Raw genomic sequence first — 26,349 nt, 5'->3', positions numbered from 1 at the left:
AATTCATAACATTTATTGTTATTAATAGGGATATATTTGCGTATTAGTGATAAGACGAATGTTAGATTTAGTACATCAGCGAATTTTTGAATATTCGCGAATATCTCGCAAATTCGCTTTCAAACGTGACTGCAAAATACATTCAATTCATCATTAGCGTAAAAAACTTCATGCATTAGTGTTAAGTCTATTAAAAATTTCAGTTTGTTTTGCTTTGAGGTTAGTTTGCTGTATGTAATTGCATTACATATGTGTATATATATAATTTCTTTTTTTCATTTGTCAAAAACATTTGCATGATTCCTTGCGATTGCAAATGTATTAAAATAAAAACGAATCCGCGAAATCGAATGCGAATATACGTGCCATCACTAAATGGTTATTATTGGTTATTGACTACAATAAAATTGAATTTAATTTCAATGAGTATCATAAATTATAGTTAATACTTAAATAATAGTTAAATAATATATAGATCGTAATTTTACTTTATGATTATAAACTAAGGTTATACTTATTTTATTTTATATGATATTGATTTAAACCCTATTTAATTAATAATAATATTACATTAAAAATTAATTAATAATACATGCATAGGTACATACATACAGCTACACACAATAATTAATATTATTTATTTTAATAACTAATCATAACTTTATTATTATACTTTCTTATAATTATATTATAAATATATGATGTTATATTTAAATAAGTATATTCGTGCTTAATGTAGCCCGTGGAAAAATTTCATAGAAAAGTGGTTAAAAAAGTCAAAAGTTCTTAAATTAATATTAGAGGAACATATTATATTAAAATAGTAATTATATGTCTAGAAGATTAGGAGATGATCTATAACAAATAACATGTTTGCCTAATAAACTTTTAATCTAAATTTATGATATTTTATCGTTAAAATTATTACTCTAGCTTGGTTTTTTCCCAAAGCGGTACGTTTTTAGACCGTGAGTATAATTTTCGACAAACCTAGAAATACTAACGTTGAAAATGAGAGGTGAATCATGGAATTTGATAACGTCATAAGGAAGATAAGGGTAAGACAGAAAAAAACTTGCTAGAGTAATAATATATAAAATGATAATAAATTTTAATAAATTAATACTTCCCTTACTTTATTAAAATTTACCAATTTTAACGGCCAATCAGAATATTCAAATTCAAAACAGGTAAATCCCGATAACTGGCGTAAACATGAAGTAAACTACTTTTTCAGTAGTTCGAATTTAGACTACCAGGCTACTAGTTAGATTTTAAATTAAATTAAAAAAGGATGCCGGCGGACATTTGTATTAGGTCTTAAAAATGGCACGTGTCCTCATAAATGATAAATCATTGCGTTATAAAAGCCTTATATTAAGTTTACTAATTTATGCTATCTAATTTGTTTTGATTGTTTGAAATCTTTTCCCATAAAATTGATAAACAGAAAATATCAATTTTACTATCAACTTCGTTCTGTTTTCTATAACATTCTCAAATCAAAATAATCAGAAAACCAAATCAGTTTTTGATTATTGTTTATAATACACAGAGGGCCAGTTAATCTATATACTTAAATATCTCAATTTGTAATTAACCAATCAAAAAATAACTTGAGCAAAAGTTCTAGAGTTTGGTGTGGGACATCATGCTCTGAAATCAGATTGGACCTAGTTCTTCATGTTGCTTTAATAGCCAATTTAGATTCTATCTATATTCAAGAGATATAATAACACTTTAAATTAGGAAATTGATCCTCATAAAAACTAGCATTTTTTTGTTTACAACATTTGTGGGTATAAATTTCGTGGAAATACATATCTCACATGATTACGTGACGATTTCTATCAGTTCCCCAGCTCACCATGGCAAGTCTTGTTAAAGAAAATCATTACAAAAAAGTTTTGAATAATAATATTAATGAAAAAGATGCTGTTAATTGAAATCGATCATCGATATAAAAATTAATAGTTGTTAAATTCATACTTAAGTATATGAGTTGATTTGATAGACATGTGTTAGTTAGCTGGTGTTAGTTATAATTGAAATCTAACTAACTTATATTTTTATTGCTACAACGAATTGCAAATTAATTTAGTAATGTGTAAGACTGTAAGGTAGTACCTACCTACTTGACTTCTTGTAAATTAAATATTTAAATATACTGCATTGCACTAAGACGTACAACAAGCATTCGTAGCTTTAGGTAGCTAATAGTCCATGGGGTAGCACCCTTTTTGTTAAATGATAATTACATACTTGAAAATTCGTGAATGGTTTTCTTTTGGCAAGTTTATCAAACTTTCTCAGCATGACTCGAAAGTAGTGTGTTTTCAAATGGGCATTATTACATCATATTTAAGCTTTCGCGGTCTGACAAAACGTGGAAAAGAATTTATCGGACACTATGACCACTTTCTTACATTAAAAATTATCAATTCAACAAAAAGGAATGCTTGTTTTCAAAAACAAAAAATAATTAAGTATGGCATGGTCGAGGTTGTAAACTGTATCTTTGTCGGGCAAAATATTTTATTGTTTAATAATTGCAAATTTTATCAAGTGGTCATAGGGTCCGACAAATTCCGCCTTCTCTGTTTAAAAGACGTTATCATGAAAACGCTTCACTTTCGAAAAAAGTCGTAAAAAGTTTCATACACTCGTCAAAAAAATCTACTAACAAAGTTTAAAGTGTGTATTGATCATTTACCAAAAAAGGTGCTGTCCCACGGACTATAACTATAATTGGATAAAATAAAACTTTAAATAAACACAATTAAAAATTAATTTTAATTAACAATATACATAATACCTATGGTAATAATAAATATTAGTTATTGATCGATATATCGATCTGATCTTGATATATATTATGTATGTATGTATGTATAAATCTAAATCAAATGATTAATAACTAATAATAACAAATTGTAAATTGTAAAAACTGTAAAGTATGTTTTAATTTCATATTTGATTAAAACTTCAATTTGTTTATGAATGTTAATAATGCAACCATATAATTGTTAAAACCTAAAAAGTTATTAAACTTACAGCAAGCTGTAATATAAATAATAATAATACTAAACTAGGAACTATACACTGCAAGCTGAGACTGCATCACTATACTTTCAGTAATTTGCGTTCGATTTATTTACGAATTTACGGTAAAAAATCCAACATTCGTCACATCTCTAATATATAATTTAATAATATCAACTAACAACAAGCTAAGCGCTAAGCTATTGATTTGATTAAGCTGTTAAAACACTCAGCTATTTTATTGATTCAACCAAAAAAACTTACTGAATTTTACTTGTAATGTATTCAGATAAAACTTTGTTTTAAACATTTTCGTTCCAAATTCTTGGAGACCACGGGCACCAATTTCAAGAAACAAGTAGTCCGTTACGGTCGCCGTTAACAGTTACGTTTTCGACCGGCCACGTTTTTATCGATACGGCCCATAAAAGATACACTGGTAGTAGCTCTATAATCTCTTCTGGTTACTCTTCAAACCAATAATACGGCAATTTTGTTTGTAGACATATTTGTATGTTATGATAGCGAGAGTCTCTAAGAATTTATAAAATCTTGAAAAACGGTTAGGCGAAAGAAAATTCCCCAAACATTCTTAATTCCTTAGTTATTTTACCCCTTATTTTAAAAATATTATTTTTTAAAAGGGTTTAAATTTATCTAAACTTTTATGTCACATTTAATAAGCATGTCAAACGGCAGACCTCTAAAATGTAATCAAAAGTGAGAGAGGGTGGCGTATAAGCTGATTTTTTTAACGATATTTGAGGGAGAATTTCATTACAAAATAAATCAATAAATCTTATTCTTTAGATTAAATCTTTTTTGAATAATACTTTTCAAAGTACATCTTGTATTTCATAAGCGTGCCATACTGCAAACTAACCAGAACTTACGCACGATCTACAGATTTACAGATTCATTTTCAACAACAAGCTTTTATTGTGCTAAAAAGTAGAAAATAATTATTACAAAACCTTGTCCAAAAATTTGTCTCTTTCTATTTTTCCACTTTTTTTTATACTTTTTTTGTCTTCGTAAATCAACCTGGAAAGTCTTGCTTGAGATTTGTATATGGTAAGAAATGCATGGCGTTTATTACAATACTGGTATAGTATAGGGACAGATATACTCAAAAAGTATCTGATAATACTATAAAAACTTTGGCGACACTTACATTAGTAAATAGTAAGTTCAACTCGAGAGTATGGTCTTGGGTTCCATATTACATTGCAAATGCCAATTCCAGTTTTTCCAGCCATGATTTTTGGTGCGTTTATCAATACACATTATTAAACTATGATACTATTCAGTATAAGTGTAAACGCTATGTTTGTTGTCACACTGCTCGTCACCATATTATCATGACTTTTAACCTAATTAGCAACAGGTTTAAATAGTACTTCTCGCCAGAAGTATTGTAGATATCACCAGTCAGTATAGGCCAGACAACTATACTGACATCGGTTCATGCGCCCTAACCGTTGCCCATGTTCCGATACATTTAAAAGTAATATTGTCTATGTTTAATTTAACTTCTATCGCATACAATTTCTTACAGTGTAGCATTTGCTAGCCCTAGCCCTTGCCTGTGGCTAATCTGCCACTGCTTACACAGTCTCTGGAGTTAAACAACAACAGAATACAATAATATTATATTTCTATAAAGTTTTCATACGTTATTATAAATTTTTCACGCTAATTTTTTATTTTTGCACAAGAAAAGAAAATATTTTTTTATTTGTAAATAGTCAAACATAAATAATTTTTGCAATTTAAATTTATTTTACATTTCTAATTGTATTTGTTTTTAAAAATTTATTTACAGGATTTGTTTAGAGAATTTTTAATTAATTTTTGTGTTGTGCTTGAATAATTATTTTCTAAATAAATTATTATGTTACTGAATTTGCTAATGTTTTCGATATCAGTTAAAATACCGATTATTACTTTTGTAAAGTGATTATATTAAGCATAGCGTCGGAAACAGGATTTTAATCAAAATAAGAGTAAATAGTAAAAAGTGTCTGCTCTGAGCTATTATCCAGACCTTTTTTTACAAAGCTTTTCGAAATGAAAATTTCGTTCAGCAATTTTATTATAATAGTATTTTATTAGATCCTTTTATACGGCTTTTGTGAAAACTTCAAATCGATTCTCTGTACGGTTTAGAAGAGATTAATTATCAAAGTTAGTGTTGTTACCAAAAAAAGTTATTCATTTTTATGAACAGTTCTTAATTTTTGTATGATTTTAAAGTTTTAAATTTGAGGAAATATTGATAAAAGTTTTTTATGTGAACGGTATCATTTCTAAAAGCTCATTTTGACTAAAAAACCAACAGTTATAAAGCTTTCTTCCTATACCACCAGTTTTTTAATAACACTTTCGTTTTGGTATCGATACACTTTAAGGAGTAACTTTGACAATATTGATAAACATCTTATTATCATAAATTGAATTTTTTTGATTACTAGGAAAGAGAATCAATGAATCGATTGATTATTGTATTAAATCATAAATTTTTATTACTAAATTACCTCATTAAGTATACATATACATAGAATTAACATGTTTTTGATATTTGAATATTCATCGAATTCATAGTTCAATAATTCAATAACTAATCTATGATAATCAAAATAAATAATAGGTATAATTATTATTAGTTTTATTTATATGCGTCAATGACTTCATCAGATTTCAATGATTTGCAATTTACGTAGATATACACCTAACAAAAATACCTTTAATTCAATTTTTTTATGCTAATTTAAGAAATCATGTTTTTACTTATCTATTTTATTGACTGATCAAAGTACATATTTAAATAACTTATCAATCTATAATAATTTAAATTCTTCAAAAAAAAAAATCATAGATGAAACTCATTGAAATATTAACAATAATCTATACAGTTTTTGAAATTAGCTGCAAGTTTTAAAAAAAGACTGCTTAATATGTGCGACATCACACAATGCTTTCAAGCGGTCTCCCATTAAAGTACAGACTGTGACCTATCTTTACATTATTTATAAATTATTATATTTGTTCTTGGTAGAATAATTTTTTATGTGCTTTTTTTTAACAGTGCATTTTTCTTTATGTAGACAGGTAGTGATAGCTACCCGGTAAACTGCTAAGCTATGGTAAATGTTTGAATTAGTTAATTAAAATCAATTGTTCTTTTTTAAAAGTTATGTAATGCATCATTTGTTTTAGCAAGTATAAATTAATAAGGCACTTACCTAATTGAAAAATTTAAATATTTTGTATTTTTATATGGATATGTATTGGAAAAAATCAATTAACTTGATATTTTTTATGAATTTATATTTGGCAAACAAATATTATAGCAAATTAACCTCAAATCAAAACGAAGTGAAGTTTCTTCGGGGCCTCAATCTTCTTGTTATTGTTCCTAGATCTTGTTCCTATAATTTTAATAAATCTGGTATTTCTTGTACACTCTATATAAATATTCATAATGTAAATATCTACTTTAGTATAGTACGAAATAAATTTTAATATTAATCATTTTTTGGTTAGTAGATATTATAGGTATTTTTCTGAAAAATAAAAAAATGGATACAAAATATTAAAAATTTTATTTATATTGATGTTCATTCATTAAATAAATTATTATTTGATACTTCCTGTTTGTTCTTTATAAGATAAAACAAAGACTCTTAAGAACAGAAAAGAATATATATTGTAAAATTTAGATGTAATTATTTTTATAACACCTCAGTCTCAGTCCCTTCATACATTCATTTCATTTGTTTTGAATCTTAACTAATATCAGAAATATGAAAGTAATTCTGTCTGTTTTTTATGTTTTCACGCATAAACTACTCAACCAATTTTGATGAGAGATACATGGAATCTTAGAAAGGACGTAAATACGTAAAAAAAGCTAGACAAAATAAATGTCGTTCGGACACTTTTCGACTGGTCGAAACCCATTAAGGTCAATTATAAATTTCTTTCAATTGAAACTCATCAACGTCAACAGTTGTTAAATAACTTCTGATTCTGATCTTTAATAACTTCTTATTACTGTTCATAGATAACTTTTGATTTAAAACTAAAAATCTTGATAAACGAAAATTTATCAAATATAATTTTTTGTTATTCCATAATACATAATTTATAACGGAAAAAGCACAGTTCCTACCGGGTGTCCCCCGAAATGTGTGGTACTATTTATCAAATTATAAAACCGTCAAAGTTTGAATATAATGTGAGATGTGACAAAGAAACTATCGCTGTGGAATTTTACATTTTAGTTAATTTGTGAATATGGGAAATAAACAATAATAAAGGTAAATTCTTTAAAAAAAAATTCTGAAATTATTCATTAATATTTAAAAGTAAAGTCGCTAGGAGGGGAATATAAGATACAAATTAATTTTTAATTTATTTTTATTTTTTATTGAGATGATAATGGCTCTATAATATTAGATATTTTAAATATACTTATAATACCTTTATAGATAAAGGTAAAAAAAAATCTGGCCGTAGGTTAAAAAAATATTAAGTTATTTTTATAATTACATTATAAATACTGTAACAATGTTCAAGAAATTTACTTAAAAAATATAAAAAAATAGAAATAACTAGTGAAATTAAACAATTGACTGCATTAATGGTTGAAATTTCCTGTATAAACAATGTTGACATGATTAGAAAAATGATGGTCTTCTTTGTTCTAGTCATCAAAGTATTTTCGAGAAAATTTTTCGTTTTTCGAGAAATGTTTCACAAGATTCGCTAGTTGAACTTATCTACTAATTTTCAATACTTTTTGAGAAAATAGACACCAAAATATTGTCCTTAATTTGTGCCCTGACGGGTAATTAATGATTTTTACGAAAAAAATATTTTGTACAATGTTTTTTGTATGAAAATATTAAAAAATTGAAACTTTTGTTCTGTCTCTAACGGTTTACAAGATAGATCTTACGGACTCAAGACCCAATTGACCTATGTTGCTCATTTATGAGTTCGAATTCACTTTCTACGACTTAAACACTCTATAAGAATTTCTCTATTTGTTTTTGAAGCATTGTGATCACGGACAGACTCAAAACTTTGTTCATGCCATCAATATTTCTAAAGCGCTACACACTTGAGACTAAAATTAGTATACCTTGAAATTAATTTCATATATACAGGGTATAAAAATACCATAAAAAATACCTAAAAATGATGAAAAAAAGGCGGAATAGTTAAACACAGAAAGATAATAAATAATGGTAAAAGGAAGTTTGTTTTATGTATTACAACAAAACACAAAATTATAGAAGACGCTTCATTAATTACTTTGATAATTACTTTAAATTGTTTTTATTGAATTTTTGCATAATTATACTTTTATAAATGTATGTAGGCATACAATTTATTGTTTTGTCATGAATGTATGAAATTTAAATTAGTGACAATTCGTTTCATTCCATCAGGTGATCAATATCATATTAAAATTTGTTCTTCAATTGCTTGTTATAAGAAAAAAAATTTAAATTACTTATTACTGTATTCAACCAAGGACAGGTACAAATGGATTAATTAACAAATGAATAAGGTGTTTTTATACATAAATAATAAGTAGCTGTACTTCAAATCCATCTAACGTAGCCTTGTTCAAGTCTTCCATCTCTTCTCAAACGGAGCTGCTGAAAGATCTTTTTAAGAAAAGAAGTATCTTTTTACATTTTTAACTTCACAATTGATTGATTTTCTTTCATATACGGTAATCGTTTATAATAGCGTTTATTACAATGCTGGTATGGTATAGGGACAGATACTCAAAAAGTATATGGTATCAAAACTTTGGCACCACTTACATTAGTAAATAGTAAGTTTATCTCGACAGTATGATCTTGAGTACCAGGTTACAATGCAGATGTCGCAATGATACTTGTTTATCCCGTTATTTGGCGCATTTATCAATGAGCATTATGAAATAGCGACCCTATTCAGTAGAGGTGTAAACACTATGTTTGTTGTCATATTGCTCTTACTCTATTGTTCTTATCTAAGCATAATATTTGGACTAATTTCATTTAAGGATGTACGAGCGACAGGACAATTTTGGTTAAAAGGTTTGATTTCTTTTATATGAATTTGGGCTAAGTCTAAATTAATTCAGAAAATTTTTTGGGGGGTTGCCCAATTATGTAAATAAATAAATGACTTCCAAAGTAGGCATATTTAACAATGGCCTTATGATAAAACGATGGATGGGTGATATGTTTTCATGTGTTTTTCCACAACTAATTTGTGGAAATTAAAATTAAATTAAGAAACTTGATAATTTTGTTTAATTAGTTACCTATATTATTTCGAAAATCAAGTTACATATCGAAACATTTTATTCTTATTTCGTCTACATTCATGAAGGTATAACAAAATTAATCATCAAAGTTGAAAATAAGATCGAACTACCTTAACAGAACGTTTCTAGAAAATCAAATTGATATCATTTTTCTACGATAAAACATGCCCTTAAATTAATCATATAAAATTCCATAGACAATTTCAATTAAATGACTGAGCTTTTCACAAGAAATTTTCTCCATAGAATTATAAAAAAATATAAATTGATATTCAAGTTTTTCACATAATTTAAATTCTTGAAATTTTTCACATTTTTTCTCTAAACGATAAAGTTTTTCCACCCATAAAACAATACTGCTTAAAATTTAAATATAATCTTTTTTTTTTATATAAAATGGGAAAAACCATGAAATACAAAATGAATAAATTAGCTGTTTATGTTTCACTTTTATAGAATGTCCTTGAAAAACATAATTATTCATTTTAATTTATTTTTATATATTTTGTTAAATTATAAAAGAATATAAAAAAAAATCATTAATCAATATAATTTGCATCTTACAGACAAATAAAAAAATTCTTTAAAAAACTATTTATTTTGTAAGAATTCTAAACAAAAATATTGTTTACATATTATTCTCACATTTTTATGGAAAAAATTAATGGTAAAATATATAACCATTAACCTCCATGTAAAGAATAGTCGACTATTTGCCAAAAGGAACAAAATTTCCAACAACTTTTGTTTGAAACTTTTTTTCATAAAGTTGATGGTTAACGAGATATTGGCCAAAAATCGTTTTTTATGTATACGTAGCGTTAATTAACCCAACCCCAGCTTTTTTGAGATTGCGCGTTAGTAGGATCTGAAACTAGATTACTTCAGTTATTTTGAACGGCCTATATGAATGAATTTAGCTACTGACGATGGTTGCATTGGAATCGAAACATCGATATTTAACGAAATATAATTCTGCTATAACCGTTTCGAGTTCTGATCTGTATTCATATAGAGGTTAATAAGTTATTAAAAAAATTAAAATCCATAATGTATAATATTCTTTTTTATCATTAATCTAATTCAAGAACATGTTACTTTATTAAAAGTAAGGTTAAGGTTGACTTTTAAAATACACTTTTTATTTTATGAATAAGAACAGCGATTGTGTTTGTTATAGGTACCAAAGAAATAAGAATTAGATACCTAGGTACACATAGAGTTCTAAGAATTCAATTGAAGGAATATTTTTTAGTTAAGATAAAAAAAAAAAAGAATTTTACATACCGTAAAAATAAAATTTTATACTTACAAGGTTAAAATGATTTTTAATATGTTTTCTATATTAAATTTAATTTTTAATGTATATATAGATATAAAAACATTATTTCATTTGTGTACCTAAATTAAAAATAATTATTTATGAATTAAAAATAATTAACGTGATCGCTGCAATTTTCCACTTTGGGGTTTTTAAACAAATTTTGTTAATGAAAATATATATGTGACGATACCTCTTCTTATTTTGGAGAAATTTGTAATGATCAGTACAAAGTTTAAGCCAACCTAATTATATAAATATACACTGACAACAAAATTCTTAATATCAACCAAAATGAAGTTGTCACAACCTAATCACGATTCAAATATGGCGAATTAATCGATTCGTTTTATTTACAGGATTATATATATTTGAAACTAAGTACAATTTTATTTTCCATCAATAAAATGTATGACTTGAAACTAAAATTAATCTCTTTCATAGAAGTAACGATTTTGTTTATTTAACTTCAGTGATTTTGTATCAATGAATTCCAATTTTAAATTCAATATTGTAAATACTATATTTAGATGCACTTGTTCCAATCATTAGGAAAATGTTTGGAAATATTTCGGCCAAATTCGGGATGAGGTTGTCATTATTTTAATTTTTTTTTTTGCAGTGTAGATTATTGTATGATGATGATGTCATAACATGCATTAAAATAAAATGGGTAAAAACCAATTTGTTGTTAATTCTACATTTATTATTTTAATAATTTTGAATATAATTTGCATATCACATCCGCTTGCGGCTTATACTTATAACAAATGCTTATTATTTACTAATTAGTAAGATTACCTACACATTTACCTTCAGGTATAATAATTATAATTTTATTAAGATTAACTAACTTTACAATTAATTATTATTAAGGTAGTACCAGCATGGTATTTGCAGTTTCTATGTTAAAGCAATGGTACAATTTTTTTTTCGACAGAATTTAACGAAAAATTAAATTTAAGAATTTAATAATGCTTACTATTAATTCCCAAAGTTTCAGAAATTTTGACCGTTTAAAATGGGAAATAATTATGACAACGTCCCAATTTCGATCAATTTACGTCAAAATTAATATCTCGAAAGTGAAAATTAATTTCTAAATTTTTTTTTAGAATTTTATTGTATAAACATTTTTTTCTACTTTTTCTTCAATATATAATAATATCATAAAAAATAGTTGGAGAGACCGGACATTTTACATGCTTTAAATGGGACATGACCCTCAAAATCGCGAACTTTGTCTTTAAATATCTCGCGATCTAAACGGTCAAAAATTATGAAATTTTAGGAATTCATAAATAAAGCTATTATAAACCCGAGAAAAAAAATTCGGCCAAATCTGTCGAAAAGTGATTTCATGCTGGTACTACCTTAAAGTACGAGTTTTAGGTGACATAATTATGTTTTTTCTGTCATCAACTTATAACTTATCATATAATTAAAAATAATTAATTATTGATAATTTTTATTACACAGATTAATTCATAATGCCTGTGTGGTTAAGTACATATAATTGCAATCAAATTGAATCAAATTTACCTAATCGATTTATTTTCATGTATTGAATTATTGGAACTATGTAAAGTGAATTGATTTTTTCAAATTTGCAATAAATTTAAATAATTTGGTAGCTATTATAATTTTTTGTTATTCTAAGCTGAAATAAGATACATAATGTGATGGCCTTGACAAGACATAATTTTTTAAGTAATAATATACTTTACTAATTACATAAATTTATACCTAGGACAAATTGCTGAGAAAATATTTTTATTATATAAAACAGAATTGAATATGTTACATAATTTTAGCAACAATTCTATTCGTTTATTTATTAAAAAAAATTAAATTTTTTAATCAGATATTATGACGTTATGTTAATCTTTTGTTTAGTTGCTATTAAAAATAGATTAAAAAATTATACAAAATACTTCAATAAAACTTATGTTTTATGTACAAAGTGTTTATTCAAAATCGAGAGTTTAACTTCTTGTTTTTATACCATGTATATATGAAATATACATAGTATTATAAGTTTAGTCCCAAGTTTGTAACGCCTAAAAATATTGATGCTACAAAAAAAAAATTGGTATAGGTGTTCATAAAATCACCTAATTAATCCATTTCCGGTTGTCCGCCCGTCCGGCCGTCCGGCCGTCCGGCCGTCCGTCCGTCCGTCTGTGGTCACGATTACTCAAAAACGAAAAGAGATATCAAGCTGAAATTTTTACAGCGTGCTAAGGACGTAAAAAGTGAGGTCAAGTTCGTAAATGAGCAACATGGGTCAATTGGGTCATGGGTCCGTAGTACCCATCTTGTAAACCGTTAGAGATAGAATAAAAGTTTAAATGTAAAAAATGTTCCTTACAAAAAAATAAACAACTTTTGTTTGAAACATTTTTTTGTAAACATCACTGTTTACCCACGAGGGCGTTAATTAGGTACAAATTTTATAGTAATATATGTATTAATATAGGAATATAAAAGTGAATATCTTTTGTTATTTACATGACGTCAAAAAAAAAACAAACGATTGCGCATCAACACTTGCGCATTATATGAGAATATTAGTTAAATATGTCAGATATGTATGTATGTGAGTTATCAACACTGCCTATACATGGTATTTCAACAATTAACTCAGTCAATTGTTTGTTTTCACTTGTTAATTATATAATTTATAATACCAATTGTAACATGAATAATGTTTTTCTTAAACTCATCAGCTCTCGTGTTAACTGCTCGGAAATTTTTAGTTTTTGACGTTGTAAAGCATAGCCTCTACCTAATTTTATATAAATTAACTTTTTAATGTACTAGCTAACTAAAAAAAAAAACTCGTTGCACAGGAGCTGCGTTAGCACAAGAATGTTTTGTTCTTTGCGTACCTCCCCATCCCTTGTTCATCTGTCGACTTTTCTCATTAACGAACTTGACCTTTGAAATACCAAAACCCTTCTTAATACCAAATTTTATTCATATCGGACTTTACAGAGTCTTACAGCAACCGCTAGAGAGTTTACAGACACCCATAAATTTTAACGATAGTCATTTTTGACTTCTAGTAGGTAGGATCACTGATCATTTGGAACGACAGTTCCATTTCCTTCGGCAATTCGCCAATAGTTTGATTACGTGACCAGTACGACTTATATTAAACTAGCAATAGTACACAAACAGTATTGCTTCCACCCTTACTCTGGTGATGAGAAAAATTCTCACAATTTCTGAAAATAGATAAATTTTTATGAAGATGGAAAAATAAAAGTTACTTATGTATTAAATCGAGCGTGAGTAAATTTTACTTAACGCGAGTTCTGTCGGGATAATAATACCTATTATATACATAAAATAAAGAAGTTAAAGCACCTTGAATGTTTTGAAGACTCTTTGTATTGGAAGTGTAGGTAATACCTAAAATAAAATAAAATGTTGGTTGAATCATACATTTTTTTGTACAAAAAACAAATCAAAGACAAACAAACAACCCTGAACTTAATTATATGCATACAATTTACATTACTAAAAATATAAGCGGTATTGTTATTAATTGTATTTCTTAAAAATCTGTTTTTTTATAACAAATACCTAATTTTTTTCTATGTAAAATAAACTTGTAATATTCTTTTACAAAGTTATACGAAAAATTAATTAAAAATTTATGAAAAATTTTCAATGTGTACTTTTTTATTTGCTATCTTAATTGAATTTTAAAGTAATTGTTTAAATTAATTGAATTTTTTTTTCTAATTTTCAACTAAGAATAATAAATTAGAATTTCAATTTGTGTGTGTGTGTGTGTTATGTTTACGTTCCTATCTTAGTTTTACACTCTTAATCAAAAGTTTGAGATCCGTAATTAAAGAAACAATTGTATAAAAAACATTAATCTTCCTGGATTAACGATTTCAGCTTATTTTTATTGTAATAAGGTTGTTAAAATTTCCTCGATGTGCACTAAGAATCAAAATATTTTTTACTTATTATTTCTCTAGCTTATATTTCGTCCACACATGGGGAGATCTTTCCTATTTCTTCATCAATTACCAGGATTTACTCCTAATTTTAAATCATTGATGACGAAAATTCCATTTCTTTTGACTATTCATAGCCTTTATGATCTCACAATAAAATTATCAATGGTTGCCAAACTTTTGATTAATAGTGTGCATTTTAAAGAAGGTCACTTAGTTCATGCATTTATGTTAATTAAACAACACTATCCGTGTGTAAACATTCAATCAATTTAAATTAATTTGACTATAAATGGTTTGATTTTAAGATTAATAAATCGATTTTACTGTAAAGTTACTCGATAAAATACAAAGGTTCGAAGAAATTGTAACATTACCTTGCTATTCTGAATAGAACCTAAAAATTAAAATTTCTATATAAACAAGTGTAATTTACAAAATTTTAAAAACCCCAGACAAATTTTTTGGGTACCAAACCCTAAACTTGCACTTGAAACATTTCTAAGAACTCTCTCCATTAAATTACCAAAAAAATCAAAATTGGTTCATCCGTTTAGGCTCTACGATGCCACAGACAGACAGATTCATCTCTTTTTTTCGTCTTAATAAATTTGGGGCCCTTCTAAGTGCCTCATTTCGAGAGCCCAGTGGGAAACTGCTACTTTGCCAACCCTAAAACTGTTTTCATGATGACTTTTGAGGGCATTGAATCAGAAATCCTGCATCGACGATTAACGTATGCTATCTGATTCATAAATAAATTGCATTCACGTATAGATATCTAACTGAATAGATCAATGATAACAAATTGTATTTACACATGAGAGGAATTCTGGTAAAAAATGAAGATTTACCTGGAAAAATTGTAAAAATACAAGAAACAAATGATCTAGTATTGTTTACACATTCAAGTTAGATATATTACAAACAATTAGTTTAACAAGAGTATATATTACATTGATATAATATGCATACATCATACGAGTACTTCATTCATGTAATATTAACATGCTAATAATTATTTTATTAAATTTTTTTTATTTTATTTTAAATAAAAAACGTTAGAAGTGATGGCTACACCTGTTCACTGTTCAATGTTCTACAGAATGATTCAGAATTTAATGGCAATATTTTTACAAGATCCTTTAATCAATTGCCATTTTTGACGCGATTGCTTGAAGGCCTTGTAGTGTATGTATCAACCCGCATTCTTCTTGATTCAAAACTGGCTGGTAAGCGAGATAAGTATGGCACTTCACATAATTTGTCGTTGGAGCCAAAGAAGCTAAATCGCGATGATTTCTGTAGTTTCGTAAGGGTCACCATAGTGTGCAATGAACATATTTTTTTTCACAAATACTTCCAGGTTGTTTTTCTTGATTTCCAGGTTGTTTTTGAAAATTTCGATTTTTGAAATTAACACGCCTTATCATTTCAAAAATTTTACTTTTAGGAAAATTTTCTATAACTACTCTACTGACTTGCTAGAACTACTGACTTGCTATGACTACTGACTAGTATGAAAATAATGATGTGGGTGCCTCGTTTATGAACAAGGTCTTATGAACGGTGGTTAAACCCTATTATTATAAATTGTGACAAAATTCTGAAACACGTAATAATAAATAGCATAACTTTCATCATATGTATATTAATATTTTGCAATGGATAATTAATATTAAATTACAATATCTAATTTTTTTTTAGAACTTACATTATTAGCATTGCTTTGCGTTGCAACTGAACTGAATTATAATGTATCTATATCTGTATAACTTAAGTTACAACGCATAAATAAATTATGTTAATCAAAAATCGATCATAATAAATGTTTTTTTTTTTTAATTTTTCTCACATGAACGGAAGTAAATTTTACAATATTTACATGATATAAAATTATATTTGTATTTATTGTAAATATTTGATTTATTGTTTCGCTTCTTAAGTTTAATATATCTTAGCTTAATCGAAGGTTAACTATTAAAAGAATGAATGGAATAAATAATTGTTCTTAATATGTCTACAAACACTTCATGTGAAAAATTAGGAAGTTATTTTGAAAATTTACGCCTTAAACTTGAAACAAAAAATGTAGTTGAAGAAACAAAACTAGATTTTGAAAACTAAATGATTCTCTAGAATTAGTTCAAAAGATACTTATTATTTATCTCTAGCAAATTCTCCGGGCATTTTGCATCTTCTTACACGTATTGTTGTATCAATATCCCACATTTCACAAAAGGATCTCGCTTTTTCTATTGCCTCTTCACAGAGCTTGTCTCGAATTTCGACTAGTTCAATCGCTAATGATTTAAGATCATATCAAACATATTATCTTATCAGACAATTCAAGAAAGAAGATAATTCATGTAACCACACAGCGTAGTTGCCATAACGAAGTGTTGACAGACACAGGTCGAATCAGCCCTGCCAGCAGAAAAAACGTGCCATTTCTATTATGAATATATTATTACAGATTGATTTTGACTATTAGTATTCCTTTTTATTAACGAATAAAAATTTATTATATTACACTGCCACTAAATTTAAAATATTATGTTTTCCAGAATCAATTATAATAAAAATAAAAAATTATTCAGCAATTTTTTGTTTTCCGGACCAAATCTTCATCAACTTTATCAAATTTTAATAATGTACAAATATTATAATTATTGTTTCTAATAAATGTTAACCTATGAGAAGTAAAAATGAACTAAAGAGATGTTAACAAAATAAAAATAAATAAAAAACAAAATCATTTAAAAATAATATGTATCTGTTTAAGTGAAAAGTTTTTGATGTAGACCGCTTTATGTTTTATAAGCTAACAAAGCTAGCTTTAGTTTTCTCATACACTAATGATTCTAACCAGGGCAGCACACACCGTCATCGTACAAGCAATGCAGGGGTCTACCTCTATACTATAGTTAACAATATTGTAACAACATTTTGTGTAATATTTTATATATATAGTTAATTTTGTTAACATACACAAGATACACGTGCTTGCTTATATTTATATCTAAATATCTTTGAAATGTTTTAAAATACAACAACAACAAAAAAACACAAATTAATTCACTGCATGGATGAACGAATTTTTTTTAACCAAATTTATCGATAAGTGTGAACATTTAAATTTGGATTGTACATAAATGGTTTGGACATCCACTATCAATCAATCAATCAATCAAGAAGCACTTTATCCTGAAATTACGTCTGTTTTGATGTGTTTGTTTTCCTCTTTTTGAGGATATCTCTAAGTTCAGTGTGCCTTTTAGCAAAGGCCTTCTCTAACATTTTCCATTGTATTCTATCTCTGACAGCTCTTCCCCAATAAGGGCCCACTGTAAACATCTACTATTCTTCCCATCTCCTGAATTTTCGTCCCTGTTTCCTTTTTCCATCTTTGGGATGCCAGCCGGTCACAATTTTATCCCATTTTTCCTAAGTACTCCTTATCATGTGGCCTCTCCATCGTTCTTTGTCAGCATTTTATCTTCTCTCGGTCGAGTTTTTAGAGAGACTATACGATGCAAGGTAGAATGCAAGTGTTGTAGACTTTCGGTTTTGTACCGATGCTAAGGTCGTTGACCTTCATGATTTCTTTGAAGGACCAGTATTTTTTCCAGCCTTTTGCTATTCGCCTTTTGATTTCCTTTTCCGCCTGATCCTTGAATGAGATGATCTGTCCCAGGTATATGTGCTCTTCCACGTATTCGAGAGGTTCGTTGTTTATTGCTATAACTTGGTTATCAAAGTTTGTCAAAAGCTTGGTCGTGGTGATATTCGAAGACAGCCCTATTTTCTCACTTTCCCTGTTTAGATCTTGGAATTATTCTTCGGCGATGGAGTTTTCTTCGACGAGGACTATATCATCTGCGAGTTTAAGGTGATTTAGTCTTCGTCCATCTATGCTTAAACCAAGTTGGTCCCATTCCATCTTTCGGAATATATTCTCCAATACTGCAGAGAAAAGCTTGGGGGACAGTGGATCTCCTTGCCTGATAACTTTATTAAGAGCTATTATAAAAGATCTTTGTGCTAAATCTGAAAAATTGGTTTATACGTTATACATAAGTATTGATTTTTTGAGCCTTGAAAATCTAAAATTTTACAACTTATGTCAAAATCCAATAGAGATGTTAGATGTTTAAGCGATACGGAATTCTAAAAATATTATTGTTTAAAACTTAAATAAATTAGATATGTAATAGGCAAGCAACAATACTCGTATAGACTCACATATTTGTTAAGGTAAAAACATTGTAAGTTTATTATGCTTAGTCATTTCTTAAATACCTTATAAATTAAGTTATTATATTCAAAGAGTTATCTCTTATTGACCAATACATCATAACTTAAACTTTAATGCTTAACTTCAATGGGCTGTTTACAAATCACTTTGAAATAAATCATTGACCGTCAGCATCATTTAAAATACATGATTATTTACAAAAAATTACTTGTATTTAACTAGGTACAAATTTTGATTTCCATAAGGTTTTAAATATGTACGAACGCCAGAGCAATTTATATTTTAAATAAAACGCATTTTGTAAATTGTATGAGATAATAGCCCTGCTTTCGATTTAACTGTCCACCAAAAAATCCATCAAATATTAATTTAATTTTTGTAATTTTTGTAAAATTTTAATAATAAATTAACATAAAATTTCTTTAATTGATTTGCAGAAATGGTTGAAACAGCTGCGAGGGATAAAAAATATGGTAGGTTTTTCTAAAAATTTCACTTTTTATTTTTTACAATATTGTATAGTTTTGCTTGCACCTTCAGAAACACATTAAACTCGTAGACATTAACATCAATATATTAAAATTTTTTAGTGATAGTAAACATAGTTTTTTATTTTTTTTAAATAATTTTTTTATGATTTTTTTCTTTATTTAATATTTCTGCATATTCTTTTTTTTTAAATTTCTTTAAAAAAACTTTCATTTTTATTACATTTATGATAGCAGTAACTAATAAATGATAGAAAATTCTTATTTTTTTTAATGATTTATTATAGTTTTGTAAATAATTACTCTTAGACACATGATTTAATAAAAAAGTGAATATTGACTTTTTTTAAATTCATACACTTTCTTAGAAAAAATAATACTTTGCTTTGGTCTAACTAAAACATAATTTGCAAGATTAGAGCAAGTTAAGTCTTTAAAAAAGTTATAAAATATATTAGAATCCCTTACAAAGTAGAATCCCTTACTAATTGACTCTTGCAGTATAATTTTACATGTTCTTGTTGTACAATCGTTCATTATTTAAGAGTAAGAAAGAAAAAAATTTAATGTACTACACCGAAAAAAATTACAAAATCTTCACCAGTCTACTTGTCCGGGAAAACTATTAATGCGTTGATTTTATCTATCATTGGGTAAAACAAAGAATAAGAGGTGTCGTAGGACACCCGGTAGGAACCAGGCTCCTTTCGTATCTTCGTACATTAAAAATGTAGCTCAGATTTTTTTTTATATACAATATATTTTTATATTTTCAAAATTCATGGCAAGCTGAATCAAAATTTAAGTTATTTTAGTTTTTGAGAAAGAAGGAACTCAATTTTGCATTAAAATGGATCCTCACGGGAAAACAAAGAGTTCACGGCTCTGAGACTTCCCGAAATTTAACTCTTTAATTTTAAAATAAATTTTCGCATTTTATCTCCTATGTTTTGACTTTGCTACTTAGACCACTTTTGTGCTTCTGTTCACATCGGCTTGTGATGGATGCATTTTGTTTTGTATAAAAATTAGCTAACAACTAATTTAGTTTTTAAACATTTTATTATTCATAAATTATCTTTGCTGACCAGTAGTACACTAAAAGATAATTATTATGAATTAAAGAACAATCAAATAACTCAACATTTTTGGTGGTAAATTTTAAAATACATTGTTTTTGTACCTTAATAATAATAATTAATAATTAAAGGTAATATAATGTTGATTTTAATGATATAAAATAAAAGTAATATTAGGTATGTCTGCAGTATAAGAATGTGTGAATTCATTTTTTTAAAGTTTCAAAAAATAAAAATTTAAATATCATTTAAATACTATACGCTAATTAATGAGATATAAAAATATATTATTATTATTATTATTTGTTGAGCTATCATAAATTACAAAATACAATTAAAAAAATTTAAAAGTAAAATTATATATTTTTTTTTAATAACTATCTAAAAGAAATTTAACTTTTGAGAGGATGATTAAATACCACTATTTCTAAATTAAACTCATTGTTTAAACTACTTTTTAGTTTAAATATACCAGAATGGAATTGCTTGTAACCTACATGGGTACTAATCTAATTAATCTACGCAGGCCCAATGTTAAATTTGACCAAATTTTAAGAGAAAACAAAAAATACATTGTTGTAGAAGAAAGCAAGTCAAGAAATATAGCTTTTTTTGTTTACAGCTGATGAATGGCTAAGTTAACCGAAAAAAGTTGACGTCCAATGCAAAAAAATTCTAGTCTCAAAAAAACCTATCGATTGACGTCTGGTAAGTCCAATTTGGATGCGTCGGTTCCGAGAAAACTTGAAAAATGAGCAAAATTAGTCGTTTTTACATTTACCTATAACTACATTTTATTATATATTATTTTTTTACTTTTTAGTGCACATTAATTTGTTTTGGAAAAGTTTTTCTTTTGAAGTAGGTTTTCTTTTTGTTGAAAGTTTTTTTTTATTTTCTGATTTTTAGTGAATCTGAAGTACACTAACTAATTTGTCACTAAAAAAAGAATCATCGAAATCGGTTGGCTTGATATTGAGTTATTTGTCTTCTTTTCGTGCATACTTAATACAAATTTAAGATTTTTACGGTTTTCTCGTGGATGCCGTTGTCAGAACTAGACCAAAATAAAATGGGACCACACGGGAAGCACGAGCTTTCAAATAGATAAAAAACTTCTGAGGTAACAAACATCAAAAAAAAAAAAACATATAGTCGAATTGATAACCTCCTCCGTTTTGGTTTGAAGTCGGTTAAAAAATCAAATAATTATTTTTAATAAAAAAACGAATACTGAATAAACAATTGATAAAAATTAGATGGTCGTTATATAAATTTTATACACTGAAGTACGATCTATAAAGAGTAGGGTAGCTGTGTAATCTTTACTATGTCATTATTTTGAAACGCAACAGCGAATATTGTAAATACTGACACCTATAGTTTTCCACCTACCTAGAACACATATTATAAGTAATTGGCATCGTTTCACACAGAGTTACAACTTTTTTTCTATTTGTTTAAAATTAATAATAATTTACAATATAATTAGACATTATTTTCGTATTAATTTGTTAATGAAATAAAAATATAAAAAAACATATAATAATAATGTTTAACAAACTGTAGCGACAATTTTGTATTTTATAAATCGAATATCACATCATTTTACACTCACATGTAGTAACACTTATGATTATTTTTAATTTATTTTATTTTATTGTTTGTTTAATTAAATTACACCACATATTATTATTAAATTTGAAAATTTTAGTTTTATTTCACTTGACTTCACATCACCAATTTTTGTAATACTATTTTATGTTACTTGTTTGCTGTTTAGTTTTGTTTAATGTTTTTTCAAACTACCCCAAAATACAACGATGTGTTACCTAGAAAACTAAAATGTTTTTAATCGATTCAGCTTGCCATGAATTGAGAATATTTTGAAAATAATTTCAATCTGTCAATTTATATTTTTTGTGAAGAAATAAATGTTTTTCATTCAAGTTATCAGAAGAAGTTAAACATAACAGAGATAATTTAAAGTTAGAATTTTAACCTCTTCAGATATGAATTTCCAAAAAATTCCTTCTTACTGCACACTTACGTGATTTTTGGAACGTTTCCGCAAAATCTTTATACATCCAATTATTACCTGTGCATTAATCGATCAGTCAGTGAATCAGTACCTACATGTTAATCCTTGCAATTTCTATCATAGCTTCGTAGTTTCATAAAAGATTCAAAAGATTTAGAAAATTTAAGATTCAAAGAAATTCATAATCAATGGTTTTTTTATCTCATCACTTTAACGAACTGAAAAAAGTATATTTTGATAATTTATTTTATGATGAAAAAGTTTTCTTAAGAAACTTTTGAAACCTACTACTAAGAAGAATCATGGGGAAATCTTTGTGGTATTTGGGTTTATTTAAAGTATGATTTAGTTTCAAAATTTAATTTAAATATTGTTTGTAAAATTCTAAGAAGGAATACCTACCTTTAACTAATACACAAAGTCGTCAATAGTGCATTGAACTTAGAAAAATTGTTGCCCGTCTCTTTCTTGCAACACAGAATTTTATATGTAATCTCTATGGCGATACTCAACAATGACGTCATTTTTAAAGTATGTCGAATAAAAATGTAAAACTAGACTTGATACCATGCCAAAATTTTAATTTGAAATTAAAATTGATTAAAAAACGAAGAAGTTAAAAAGCATTCAAAGATTGTTGTCCATCTCTTTTTAGCAAAACAAAGTTCTATATGTATTTTATATGTATCTCTATTTATGGTGATATAGGACAATGATCTCACTAATTTATATCTTCCTCTTTGTTTAATTACAAGTTTAAAACGTTCATACGTATTTCTAAAGATTTTCAAAAACCAACTTTACTTTTCTTGAGAGTTCTTCACTTGAAGTGATTTTAAAAAATTTTGTCACCATCTCAATTATGTTTTGTTTCGTTGGTGTACCTCGATCAGTGGGCATATTGTATATGCAGAATGATCCATTACACACCCAGTACCCAATACAATACGTAAGCATTAATTTATAAAATTGAATAAATAAATACATAAATATTTGTATAAATTTATTATTGATTGATTGATTACATAATTAAAAATGTTAAATTAGTACTTTATTTGGATTTTAATATTTAATTTATTAATAATTCTGTCAATTAATTATTAAAAGTAGCTTGCCTACCTATAAAAAAACTTATTTAGTTACTACCTTCATTACCTTTGTTATATCGTACCTAGGTAGATACTTATTATTGCTAAGTAAAATAAAATAAAATATTCCATCAAATATAAAATTGATGTATTATTATTACCATTTCTTATTAATTAATTGTTACTAAATGCAAATTAAGATTATAAATATAAAACAAATAAAAAATACAAAAATTATAAAATTTAATTAATCATTATAAAAATGTTTATAGGTAATAACAATCATTTTATTTGTGTATTGATCTTATCTATAATATAATTGAATGTCCAATGTGCTAGTGTTTAAATGTTCTACGACTTTTGTATACTAAAATGTTATTACGGTTAAATAAAAGCTCTTACTAAGCACATAAAATTCAATCATCTTACGGTTTCAACTCGGAATGTAACGGAATAAGCTAAATATTTGTACAAATCTTGATTTTGACAGTATAAATGTTGTCTGCAAAGTCAAATATGGTCATGTGTCAGCATTCTTAGATGTTCAAGGTCAAAGCTCGACAAACACACTTTTTTTTCAGTGGACCTTTCTTATTGAAGATGCCATTGGCTTTAAAAAATTGCTGTAGCAAACAGTATGGTATTTTACTTCATCTCCCATCAAATCATGGTCGTAGCCCAATTTTTCATTTCACAAGTACTCCCAAAATATCGTTCCATTCTTCTGCTCTATTTCAATAGCGATTCAACGCATTCTTTTTAACAATTTTTATAATAAATGTAAATACGATTGAAGGTAAAAGACTCGAAGTATTTTCAAAAAAAACTGAATTTTGTGACCTTTGGCCTTCAATATTTAAGGACGCTAACAACGACTAATTTTGTTGACTTAGTTCAACTTCATATTAAAAAAAATGAAGCCTTGTACATCGTTGCGGATGCGGATCTATTGAAAAATAAGGTTATAATCAACGATTGAACGAACATATGATCGTGTCCCATATATTTTGATTATATACCTAAGTTTAGTAGATATATTTTTATAAATATTTATTCATAATATTAAATTCGTTTTTTAATTTATTTTTTTTCATAAAGTTTTTTGAATACAATTTTTATATTATTTTTGTAGATATGAATCTTAACCGAACTAAAGAAACTAAACACGCGAACGCGATTCAACTACGTAAGTAAAAATTTAATTTAAATTTATTTGATGTGTGTTCTTTTTAATAATAATTATATCAAAAATTGGGCTAATATTTTAATATTTATAATAATAATTTTTATCCCCTCACCTCCCACAACATTAAACAAGATAATAGCCTTATCTACTGAATACCTTCTTCTGATTATTATCTAATAATTAATTCGATTTGTTTATGAAATAATAATAAATACCTTATTTATTTTATTTTATATCTGAATCTAAAACGGTAATTTTTAATGTTTTTATGTTTAATTCATATTTATTATCATATGTACAGTGTGTACCAGCAGATATTGTGTAGTAATATCGAAAATTAAACTCGTAATTTTCGTCTAATTTTCTCAAGGTCTAACAGAATCTCTTCCCAAAATGTGAATCGTCCAAATATTTGTATACATTCGTTTATTTGGAAACGTCCTTAAAATATACCTACAATATAAAAAGTAAGGTATACTTTTAAACAACTATTTTTGAACAACCTCTGTACTTTTTTAATTTAGGTAAAATAAAATGCTTAATATAAAATTTTGATTGATAAAGACGAAGTAATATTTTATAATAATTTTTATTATTTATAATAATTTGCACGCAATATTTTTTAAAACCATCAGGGCACATCCAAATTCATTTTATAGTTATATTTTTGTAGACTATATATATATATTTTTTTTTGATTCTTTTAAATGTTTGGTAATAAAATTTTTTTCTTATGCTTCCACGGACATATTGCATTCAAGTCATAAAGCTTTAGAGTAGAAAATATGTACTTAGAAGCTGTGTAATATTAGAGATTTAAATACTGGTCCAATTTTTGTCAAAATAATATAATATGATATAAAAACTATTGAATTATGAATTATAAAATAATTTAGGTAAAAAATAAAGGTTTTATTTTTATATAGTTTATTATTATTTACATAATTTCATTATAATATTTTTTGTACAGAAGTTACAAACACATACCTACAAATAAATAATAATAATCTATTCATGAGACACATTGCGAGCGGCATTAATTTCCTTTTTATTTATTATTTTTATGTTTCTTGTTGATTCATTTAAAAGTAAATTACCGTAGATGTCGCAAGAACAACAACTTTACCAACTTACATATTATTATAATCATATTAGCATTCGGAAACCTTTTACGTTCTGTTCAAAAAAAAAATATTATACACCTTTTCTTTTAAAATTACCATGTATTCTAAAAGTTCATATGCATTTATTATCTTCACGTGCATGGTAAGGAATGTATGGCGTTGAATACAATGCTGGTATGGTATAGGGACAGATAATCAAAAAGTATTTAATAATACTCTAATATAATATTACTGTAAGATCCATAATTATGGCGTTATTTACAATACTGTATGGAATAAAAACTTACATTAGTAAATAGTAGGTTCAACTCGATAATATGGTTTTGCGTCTTGCGTAACGCTTTTTGTTTCTCCCACTAGGATTGTTGGCGTGTTGATCAATACGCATTATTAAACTACGATTTAGTATAG

At 26.6% G+C, this 26,349-nt stretch overlaps 1 protein-coding gene across 1 annotated transcript in view; it reads left to right on the top strand.

Annotated features, from left to right (window-relative positions):
• LOC123295803 (protein nubbin-like) overlaps nt 1–26,349 on the top strand; it is a 131,625-nt gene that overhangs the window by 3,702 nt on the left and 101,574 nt on the right. The window contains exons 2-3 of the mRNA XM_044877264.1: nt 19,370–19,405; nt 24,761–24,814. Coding sequence (XP_044733199.1) covers nt 19,372–19,405; nt 24,761–24,814 — 88 coding nt within the window. The 5' untranslated portion in view covers nt 19,370–19,371. The remainder of the gene's footprint in view (nt 1–19,369; nt 19,406–24,760; nt 24,815–26,349) is intronic.

The sequence above is a fragment of the Chrysoperla carnea genome, chromosome 3, assembly GCF_905475395.1.
Source record: "Chrysoperla carnea chromosome 3, inChrCarn1.1, whole genome shotgun sequence".
Taxonomy (NCBI): domain Eukaryota; kingdom Metazoa; phylum Arthropoda; class Insecta; order Neuroptera; family Chrysopidae; genus Chrysoperla; species Chrysoperla carnea.
The sequence above is the reverse complement of the archived record's forward strand: the minus strand, read 5'-3'. Positions and strand labels throughout refer to the sequence as shown.